We start from the raw sequence: 11,086 nt of genomic DNA on the forward strand, positions 1-11,086 counted from the left end.
TTTCCATGGGCTTGACATTACGTCTAGCCCCTTGATGGAAATTGATGCGTGAAGCAACCATGGTGTGGTGGATTACTTCGGTAATAGTACCGGGCCGTTGAGAGTTGATATATTCGGCCATCTCTTTAGGTAATCCCGCATAGAATTGCTGTCTTTGCTCGGCAAAGTCTATCTTTTGAAAGACAGTAGCTTTGAGATGTAAATCCCAAAACTTGTCTACATACTTGTTGATAGACTCATGAGAAAGAAGCTTCAAGCCGCGCCATTCGGTAAGAACTTTATCTTTAGTATCACTTGGAAGAAATTGCTTCATGATGGAAACTCGTAGAGTTTTCCATGTCTTTGGGGCTTCTCCATTGCCACGAAGGCTAGCCCACCATTGACGAGCTGATTTTTGGAAGTGCATAGCTACATGGCGTAGCTTGGAGGACTCTGTGAAGCCCTCGTCCCCAAAGGCCGCATCAAATTGCTGGATGAAGGCCAACACTTTGTCGGTAGCACCAAAGGTGCCATCGTAGGTGAGAAAAGAGATACTCTTTCCTCCCTCCTTGAACTTCTTTAGCTTTTGTGACCTTCGCCATGCAGGAAATGATTTGCGATGTCCTCCCCTCTTGTATTCTCTAGGAGAATAGCCATAACTTTCATCGGAAGAGGAGGAAGGTGAAGAAGAAGGAGAAGAGGGTGACCTCTTCCTAGCCCTTTTCTTCCTTTGTTTCCTCTCTTGCCTTTCAGAGTGATGAGGAGAAGGACTATAGGTTGCTCTTTTCCTCTTGGGAGGAGTAGGCGATCGTCTAGACCGCCATCTTCGTGGAGCCACCTCTTCAGAAGAACTTAGACTTTCATTGCTTTCTTTCTCTTTGGATTCCTCCTCTTGAATGGGAGAGAGTCTTATTTTGGGGGTCTCTTCAAGAGGCCTCCTAAGCTCTCTCTCCTCTGGGAGAGGAAGGGAAATTCCATAAGCACGAAGTTGTTGAGTAACTTAGGCTTGCAAAACAGGGTTGCCCATAGCTTGTTGCAACCTAGTGACGAGATAATTCACAAACATGGGAGCATCATCATTAGCATCTTCATGTGCAAAATCAAAGCTATCAATGTTCATTCTACTCTCTTGATTATTGTCAGCCATGTTAACAAAATTTATGTTTATACTTAGTGTATGCTTTGGCAATACAAAACCTTAGTTGCCACTCCTCTTAGCCTTTGAAAATCGGCTCTTAAGTATCTACACCCACGGCTCAAAGTGGTTAATTATAGAGAGTAGAGGAGTAGGTCTAACATAGCGGAATTGCCAAGGGCTAGCTCCTTTCGGACTTCTTATGGCTCAATAATGGTAAAGCCGTAGGCAAGTCTAAAAAGACTCCATTATTAAGTCCAAAGCTCCCGAGGTGTGCACCATCCCCCACATAGTGGGCTTAACAAAACCGATATTAGATCCCAGTTCCACTTACTCTATTATAATTAACAACATCAACCATTTATAGGCTACTTAACGACCTCTCTTCTTAAGAAAGAAAAGAGAAACCAAATGCTCTGATACCAATGTAATGGAATTTGCCTTAATATGTGAGAGTAGCGGAATTTAATGAGACTACTTTCAAGAAATGATTTTGTGAGCATAGCGGGTTGACATAATTGAAGATAGCAACATAATCATAGCAACTAGTTAACTTGGCATAGACAATACTTTTGCAAGAGAGAGAGTTTAGAGAACATGACAACAGTTGAGGACCGGATTTATGTGGAGCCGGTCCCCCCTCCAATAGGCATTTGTATTATGATTTCTCCCATAAAGAGAGACTTGTTACAATACAGTCTTTGTGTTCCTTGTGACCTAGGTGATGCCATGAAGATGGAAGGCTTCATGCATCACAAACATAACATAAACTTGAAGAAAGCTTTAACTATCCCAAGCCTCAGTCCCAAGACCTCAAACACCTTGGAAGGTGGAGAGAGCTAGCAGGGAATGAGGGTAGGGAAGAGGAAGAAGAAACATTTCGTAGGAGAAAGAATTAGTTCCTGACTTATCATACTCTTGTTGCTAGCATACATAATAGCATAGTAATGAAGAAGAAGGAGATGGCAAGATTAAGCATTGAAGCATGGCTCTTGGTTGGATTTGCACTCCATAGCCAAGAGTGTTGGTGTAGGCTCTCAACCTCTACTTGCTTGGAGAAGGAGAGGGAGCTCTTGCACTTTGCATAGTACACAATGAGAGTGTTTGTGAGTGTGTGTGGGTGAGTATACCCCCTAAGCACCCCCCTAGCTTGCTTGGGTCGACCCCCCCTTGTAGCTCATGCTTGAAGCTCATTGGGCCCCTCCAGGCCTAGCCAATCACAAGCAGGAGCCATTACAAGCAACATGGGTAGCCTTGGGACAAGTGTCCCCCTTTCCCCTTTGAGAGAGAGGACTTGATAAATGCAAAAACAATTAGATAATTCAAGTAATTTATCATTGGACCCCTTTGAAGCCTAGCCAATAGGCTTCAAGCAACACATGAAGGTAACATGGGTAGGGACCTGACATGTGTCTTTGCTGCCTCTTCAAGCTGGGGCTTCCCTTGTGAGTGTGAGTGTGTGTTCTCTCTCTAATCCCTAGGAAAAGGGCTCGCCCCCCCTCTTGTAGGGATGCTTTTGACTTTAGGAGGTCAAGCACCTTAGTCATCAAGCATGACAAAGCACTTGGACTAGGGGGTGTTCCCACAAGCATCTCAGGTAAGCATCTCAAGGCACCTCAAGCACCTTAATCATGTAGCAAGTCAAGCACCTCAAGCATGGAGTAAGTCAAGCACCTCAAGCACCTCAAGCAGGACAAACACCTCAAGCACGACAAGCACCTCGAGCTTGGGCCGGGTTCCCACCTCAAGCTCAGCCCTAGCTTACCTAAGGTCAAAGGACTTTTACACACATTATTGGAGGTCTTCAATGAAGCTAACCCTAAGGTCTTATGCTCCATTGGTTAGCCTTGCTCTTGATAGACCATCTCCCATTTGGGCCCCTTTATTATTGGCCCCGTGTTGAGATAGATCTATAAGCACATATCTATATCTTAACACTTGTTCCCATTTATTCTCCCACATTAAGTGATCAATTTAATATGAGAAAATCATTTGGGTTGGTTAGATATTAGATTTTATGACAAAACGCGTCCCTGCAAGGACTGCAGCAGTCCGCCTCTGCAGCAACATGCAACAAGATACACGCGTCCGTCTCTAGAGCGACTGTAGTGCAATGCAGCAATCCGCCTCTGCAGCAACATGCATGCCTCCCGCCTCTACAGCAGTCAGTAGTCCATGGCTCACCTCTCTCTCTCTCTCTCTCTCTCTCTCTCTCTCCCCTGACAGCAACATAGAAAAGGAAAGAATTAAAAGCAAGATTACCTCTGCTCTGCGTCTACTTCGCGTTCCTTTGCTCTCTCTCTCTCTCTCTCTCTCTCTCTCTCTCTCTCTGCGCGCTAGGCAAGCACGCTGCGCCATGCTTTTCTCTCTCAAAACGCCACCACGTCTCGCAAAGTCTGCAAGCTTTAACGCTCAGCTCTTATTCTTTTTTTGAACGCTCAACTCTTGTTCTTTTTTTGTTTTCTATTATTTACCTTGTTCCTCAAATCAATGGATACCAAGTGGCATGCCTCCTCTTGCTCCGTTCCGGAAATAGGTATTAGGTAGATAATCAAGGTAAAGAGAGAGGAGCGAGAGAGAGCCCAAAACCCCCAAGCCCCCAACACTACAGTAACTACCCGATACACATACACGGTTTCTGATCATGGAGTCGAGAGCCACTATCATTATGGAGGAAGACGAGCTGCTTGAATGGGAGGAGGAAGACGAGGGAGATTGGGAGGACTGGGTGGTCCACAACTCTTCAGAAGAGTACGTTTGCCTTTTCTGTCCTTCTAGCTTCGCCTCAACGACTCTCCTTTTCGACCATTGCTCCCTTCAGCACGCCTTTGATTTCCAGCGGCTGCGAGAAGACCACAGCTTAGGATTCTATGACTGCATCCGTCTCATCAACTTCATCCGATCTCAGGTATTCCTCCAGCTCTTTCTCAAAAGCCCATTTCACTTCCTTGGTTTGAACGCAAAAACATTGTCATGTTGCTAAAGTGCAGTGTAACATTCGTGTTTGGAGGCAGAAGATATAGCCAGCCATCATTACTTGTTTTGATGTAAAACATCCAGGACCAAAATCAGTAATCAATTCAGTCTGCTCCTTATGTAGATAGGTTGAGTGGGTATAAGTTTTAAATACTTAGTCTGGTTATTAAAAGTTTCTTGTGATCAGCTAGATCAGGTCCCAGGCTTTTCTTCTGAACAATCAAGTAGTTTAGCTGGTTTGAGCAAGGAAGGATCCTTTTTTGTGAAATAGGCTTGGACACTCCAAGCCAAAGATCTACTGCAACACACGTAAGAAACTGCAAACTGAACAAAACTTGAACAGAGGTAAAGAGAGAAGAGGAGAGTCGACACGGCCCGGCGGAGTTCCGAGTCAAGAACAGAGGGTTTTGCGTTGTTATGTTGGCGAAATTGGGTCAAAAACCTGAAATTACAGCCATGGACAGGTTTGGACAGCTTGGTGAGAGATAGGTGAAAGTGTTCGGGTTGTCTATTCGCAATAAGAATAAAGAAATACGCCAGTCTTTGGGGCCAATAGGTTGTCGGCGTCTGCTTGGTAGCGCTCTAGCTTCCAAGCCGTGTGTAATCGAAGTGTTAATTCCCGTTGCAGGATTTATTTGCAAAGTTACTCTTTGTCCTAAAGTCTAAAGTAAAGTTTCGGGTGTTAAAGCCAAAGTCTACCGCCCTACGGGTTGGTTTCACTAGCCTCTCCTCTCATCAGGCTCTCTCTGTCTGCGCAACTCGAGCAAAAACAATCCCAGGCATCTCTGGTCCTGGTCCAAAGCCCTCTCTGAATAGGTAGTGGAAGCGGCCTCGTATCTCATAGTAGACTGGGCAATGGCATGTGTAGTGCAACTCTGTCTCAGGCTCCATGTGACACAGGGGGCATGTCCTGGCCTCTGCCGGTAGTGCGTTGTATCTCCCGGTCACCACCCGAAGCTGGTGTGAAGATGTGTATATCTGGCCAATAGCACATCGTATCCCATGAGACAAGTGGGTGTCAATGTATCTGGGCCTCGTCACAAAGCCGTCCTCCGTAAGCTGGAGAAGATTCTCTCTGTAGAAAGCCATCTTCGAGCCCAACTCCTTTCCGGTTGTATCCAGGCCCTCGTGGTGTCTAGCCGAGTCAGGTCCTGGCGGATGAGCCTGGTTGTCTCGGACTGTGTAATAGTCAGAGAGGGTGCATCAAATGAGTACTGGAAGTGGGGCAATCTGTCCGTGCTGAACCCCTGTGCTTGAAACCATGATGTCATCTCTCCATACCAACATGCTGTATCTCCCTGCATGGCTAACTGTCGAGAGGACTCAAGTGGTAGGCGGACATATCTGACTCTGGGAAGGTCCCACAAGCGGTGTATAAAGGAGACTGGTTTGGTGAGCGCCTCAACCACTACTGGGGGGCCAGCTAGCCTTGCTCAGATAATGTCACGTGGTACTGAAGCCTTGGTTGTAATAAGCCGCGAGATCATAGAGACCATAGGCTTCTCCATGTCCCCCCATCCAATAGTGCGACCCGACCTCCCATGATGGTCCAATGAAGGTCCCCATATCTCAGCTCCATAGAGCAATGTGGAAGCCATCAAAGTGTCAAAGAGCCAGAGCTTTGTCTGAGGCTCTTGAAACTGAATCACATCCTCTCCAATCTACCCAATGTTGCATAGGCTCTACTCAGTCTAGTCTCTATTGCTCTCCTCGATGAAAATGCTGGTCCACTAAAGACCACCCAAAGGTAAGTGTAAGCATCTGTATACTCCACTGCCTCCTGGCCGTATGTGAATGCGGGTGTTGACCTCCTGATCCACTGTGGGGTGCTATTAAACATCATATCCTTGGTTTTACCAAGGTTGATAGACAAACCACTTTCATTGGTAAACCTATGCAAAGCATCCAAGTGATGTTGCATCCCCTCCGGAGAGTCGGAGATCAACACAATATCATCAGCATATAACAATAGTGGAATCCATGTCTCTGCCAGTTGTGCACCTCTATCACCATCTCTCTCAATGTAGTCAGAAACCTCATCCACATACATACCAAATAGAGTAGGAGAGAGTGGGCAGCCTTGCTTCACTCCGATAGTGGAGTGAATTAATGTCGATAGCCCCACTGAAGTGCGTACATGCCCCACTATTGACTTGTATAATGCCATGATCCCCCAAATCAGCTTTGTGGGTACTTCCATTTCCTGTAGTCTGCACATCAATCTAGCTCTAGGTACTGTGTCAAATGCTTTGCGGAAGTCCACAAAGCTATAATAGATCTGTCTCCCATGTGATTTGCCCTCCTCAATATAGCTCTAAGTGTTAGGATGTGGTCAAGAGTAGAAAAACCTCTCTTGGACTCTGCCTGCCTGGCTGCGCGTATCTCTACCCATCTACTCAACTGTTGCTCAAGAATGGATGCGTACAACCATGCCAGTGTGTCCAATCATGATAGTGTGATAATTCCCAAGCTCCATAGGGTCTCCTGACTTGAAGATAGGTACAATAGTAGATAAGCTCCAAGTATCAGGCAAGTCCTCATACATGGCACGGTTGAACATAACTGCGAGATGCTCTGCGAGCAGGTCCCTGGCATGTATAAAATGCTCAGCCACTAAGCCATCATGATCATATGTTTGCCTAGTCATCATCCTATCAATGGCCTTCTTCACCATCTCAGCGGTGAAAAAAGCACGTGTGTGGGCATGGGTGAGGGGGGTTGGGAAGGGGCGGCTGTCAGGAACTTTGTATAAAGATGATGCATACTGACCCCAGGCCTCTGTAGAGGTAATGGCAAGAGGTGGGGAGTGCTCATGAAAGAGTTGCCATGCCTCACGTGAGTCTTGACTCAAGAATAGCTGGTATAGATTTTGCTCTAATCGAGCCAAAAATGCCCTCCTCTTCCACCGCACTAGGCACCGAAAGTCAATCCGTGATTGTCTGTGAGTGATGTCCTCCAAAAGCACCTCCCTCTGAAGTCTGGCTCGTCCCACGGCATTCCTCATCATACCACCTGTTCTGGGGCATGCTCCTAGAACACTGTCTCTGCTCAGGCTGGGTGTGTGGGTAAGCCTCTGCTGCCGCATCGTGCAATGTCTGTGTCAGTATAGTAGTAAGCTCCTAGCTCCTCAGTGCACAGGTGTCTGTAGATCCCATCTATGTATACAGAGTCCGTCTCCCTCGTGAAGGTGTATTGAGTAGCGGTTGCTACCCATGGCCTGTGTGCTACACTTAACTGAAAAAAGAAAGAGAGAGAGAGAGAGAGAGAGAGAGAGAGAGAGAGAGAGAGAGAGAGAGAGAGAGAGAGAGAGAGAGAGTCTTTTGTTCTGGTTCTGATCTTTCATGAGGGATCATTTGCTCTAGGTGGCATGCAATAGATGCTGGGCTTGTGGATCTGTAATGGATTCTGGAGAGGCTCTGCTTGAACATGTGAAATCAAAGAATCATGTTGCGATTATTCTACGACGAACCTCGAATGCTTCAAAGGAGAGTCTTAGAAGTGTGGATGAAGAACATGATTCTGGTGTCGGGTGTCCGTGGCAAGATGACAAATACTTAACTCCTTTTTTGGAAAATGATCCCCTTCTGTACAGTTTCGAGGAGAACTCAGATGATGATGATGATGCTAGTGAAGAAAAGGTAATACCACAAGATGTTACGCCTTTGCTGGAAAAGACTGAATTGAAGAGCTTGCTTCTCGCAGCAAGCTGTGGAGCAGATGCGGAGGGTCTTGTCATCTCTGCAACTGATAAGTTAAACGCCTTGACCATCGATGATTTGCACACCACTGATTTATCTGCTTCAAGAGGACAAAACAATGGCCACTCTCACAAATTGGATGCAAATCATGACTCAGATACCTCATTAATAAATGAATACAATGGTTCTGCCATGGCAAAGAAGCACAGCAACAAGCTAAAAGTTTCTTTCGCCAAAGTTGCTGCAAGGGAAAGATATAGCATTAATCAGAGCTATTTTGGATCGTATAGTACCTTTGGTATTCACAGAGAAATGCTCAGTGACAGGGTAAGCCTTTGTTTGAGAAGGAAGTTCAATTCGTATGCTGGTTTGCTTAAAGGCTTTAAATTTTTGAATGTGCCGTTTCTTCCTCTTTAATTTTTTTCATCAGATACGAACAGACGCATATCAGAATGCCATTATGAGGAATCCATCTTTGTTGAAAGATGCTGTAGTGATGGACTTAGGTTGTGGAACAGGCATTTTGAGGTGATTACTTATGAAGAGTTTTCGAGGAAGGGAGTCCATGTTTTACGCTGATTGTGATGACTGCAGTTTGTTTGCAGCAAAAGCTGGAGCACAAAAAGTGATTGCCGTAGACGGAAGTAAGAGGATGTCTGTAGTTGCTCAGCACGTATGTTTTCCTTTTATATTGGTTAAAACTCTCGGTGTTTTTAATGCTTTTTGAGTAACTGTCATCGAGTTGGATGCTTATAAGCATGTTTGACATGTAATCCCCTTGGCAGGTAGCTAAGTCAAATGGCTTCTTAAATGAGAACAATGGTGAAGAAAACAGAGAGAAAGGGGCTGTGATCAGTGTGGTTGAAGGAATGATAGAGGAGCTTGACTTTGAAAATCTCAATCTTTGCGGACGTAATAGTGTCGATGTATTGGTGAGTGAATGGATGGGATATTGTCTATTATTTGAGTCCATGCTCAACTCAGTTCTTTTCGCTCGGGATAGATGGTTGAAGCCTGGAGGTGCTATTCTTCCTGATAAAGCTGAGATGGTAAGTGAAGGCCGATCTTTTTCTCGAGGATTTTGCATTCGTAGTCTCGCGGCTTGATTTTTTGTTTATTCTGATAGTATGTCGCAGGATTTGGAGTTGGAGGGACTAGCTTACCATTTTGGGAGAGTGTGTATGGTTTTGATATGACATCCATTGGGAAGCAAGTTTTAGAGGATGCAGCTTCTTCACTAATAGTGGATGTGGTAGAAAGCAAGGACATTGTTACCAACTCATGTCTTCTCCAGGTGCTGAATGTATCTCAAATATTCTGTGAGTTCCTATGATCGCGGTGTCTTTGTTGCACTTTCCCTTATGATATTACTGCTGTTTGTGGCAGACTTTTGATCTCGTCACGATGGCCGATTCTGATGTCGACTTTACAGCCTCATTCGAGCTAAGTCTTCTGGCCAGTCTCGTGATGGAGGCGGGGCAAGACTCTGTCGTGTGTTATGGACTAGTAGTCTGGTTTGATACCCAGTTTTCAAGCAGGTTCTGTCAAGAGAACCCTGTTGTCTTGTCTACTTCGCCTCACACTCCAAAGACCCACTGGTCGCAAACGCTCCTCACACTTCAAGAGCCTGTATGCCTGGCCATTTCAACAACCCCAGTGCAGCATTCGATGACATCCGGGAAGGTTGGTACTGCTGCTTCACCTGCCATAGCTCTCAAAGGAAGAATCAGCATTGCGCGAAGCTCTCGTCATCGGAGCATTGATATTTCGTTGGAGATGGTTGCTGTAGCACAGTCAGGGTCTACACATGAATGGCCAGTGCAAATGTTTGACATGTGAGTCAAGGATATACTTGCTCTGTTCTGTTGCTAGTGAAGGGCCAAGCTCTTTAAGCAGTAAAGTTTATGCTGGTGCTTTGGTCTTGTATGGACTATTCTCTGGTCAAGTATTCAGAACCGGAATTTATCACAAGCCCAACTCCACACATGACAAGGAATGCTGTCAGCCACTGACAGCATTCCTCGTCAAGAATTGTCAGTGACTGACAATTCTTGATACTGTTGAAGGGCTTTTTGGAGGCAGATTTCTGGACCCGCTTTCCCTTCAATTTCCTTGTGTGCCAAGATTTGCAATCAGTTTGAAGGACTAATAACCTTCTGATGATTTGAACTCTAACAGTGGGAGTTTGGTAGTCTTGAGTTTGCCACTTTCCCAATGGCTTATCTGTCTGACCTTTACCCAATGCTATGATCACATAGATTTCGGAACTTCTTGTTTCAATTTATCAGAGTTTTTGTTAGGTGGCCTCTGAGGTAGGGCAATGTCGCTTCCAGAAGAATCATTTGAAGTAGTGTAAAGCTCAGAGCCTAGGTTTGACGGTGCTTTTTTTTTTTTTTTCTTCGGGGAGCACAAACCTGGGATAGGGACTCTTGATCTCAGTGATTTTGTAAAGCATTATACTAGCCTTTCATTGTCTTGTATTCCTTGTTCTCAAAGTGTTTATTCCCTCATCCTTCAGTATTTCCCTTTGTTTTAATCATGTAGCATGGCTCATCTTTTCTTCATTTCATGGATGCAATATCTCCTTTCTTGATCATGCTGAAATCTCTCACTTGTTTATCTCTTTGTAATGCGGTTTTCAATGTTTTGACACACCAATTCATTTGCACCATGTCTTGTCAGACTCTGCAACAATTAAGATAGACTCTGTAGCACCCGAATCTTCATCCTTGATCTATTCAAGCACCTTACCGAGTTACCTATCCCCTGGTTGTTAAGAAGCTATATTTGCGCACACTTTTCTATTTTTGAACTATTGACTTGCTGCGGTGAGGTGCTGAGAACAATCAACTCTACCATCAGATCTGTTGTATTTAGCTTTGTCCATTCCCTAGCTTTTCTCACTACGGTTCTTGCGTGGACCCTCAGTTCTGTAACCTTTACAGGTAGTAAGCACTTCCAACATTCAAAAGGCCCCAAACAGCCATTCAAGCCTTTTGGCATATAGAAGAGAGTGATCACAAAATCACAAACAATTGTAACTAATGGATGTGGATGGAAATGCGATTGAGCTCAAAAGGGGTACCAAGATTTTTTATTTCTTTGTGTGTAGTCAATTGTTATGGAAAGTGCTGGACATGAAAGCACTTCAATACACAAATGTCAGTAGTACATGTAGGTGAGGAGCTGCTTGTGAGATAACCTATCAAGTTCCATCATATGTCAAGATGGGCGACGAAGCATTGAGGAATTCAATGGGAACTTGGCAAGGCTATTGTGAATGTATGTCTGCAATGAT

At 45.0% G+C, this 11,086-nt stretch overlaps 1 protein-coding gene across 1 annotated transcript; it reads left to right on the forward strand.

Moving 5' to 3' along the window:
• The first annotated feature begins 3,679 nt into the window (after positions 1–3,679).
• PRMT3 (protein arginine methyltransferase 3) lies at positions 3,680–10,087 on the forward strand. Its single transcript, XM_086491654.1, has 7 exons — positions 3,680–4,022; positions 7,453–8,115; positions 8,219–8,316; positions 8,383–8,461; positions 8,574–8,837; positions 8,915–9,082; positions 9,175–10,087. The coding sequence occupies exons 1-7, from the start codon at positions 3,759–3,761 to the stop codon at positions 9,625–9,627; spliced, it is 1,989 nt and encodes a 662-aa protein (XP_086347780.1). The 5' UTR covers positions 3,680–3,758; the 3' UTR covers positions 9,628–10,087.
• The last annotated feature ends 999 nt before the right edge of the window (positions 10,088–11,086 follow it).

Source organism: Adiantum capillus-veneris, chromosome 2 (assembly GCF_014529385.1).
Source record: "Adiantum capillus-veneris isolate H3 chromosome 2, ASM1452938v2, whole genome shotgun sequence".
NCBI classification, from domain to species: domain Eukaryota; kingdom Viridiplantae; phylum Streptophyta; class Polypodiopsida; order Polypodiales; family Pteridaceae; genus Adiantum; species Adiantum capillus-veneris.

Excerpts from the sequence above, each read along its gene's own strand:
- PRMT3 (XM_086491654.1), top strand. The coding sequence starts at position 3,759 with ATGGAGTCGAGAGCCACTATCATTATGGAGGAAGACGAGCTGCTTGAA. Across the intron at positions 8,116-8,218 it reads GAGAAATGCTCAGTGACAGG|ATACGAACAGACGCATATCA; the intron begins GTAAGCCTTTGT and ends TTTTTTCATCAG. Across the intron at positions 8,462-8,573 it reads TGTCTGTAGTTGCTCAGCAC|GTAGCTAAGTCAAATGGCTT; the intron begins GTATGTTTTCCT and ends TCCCCTTGGCAG.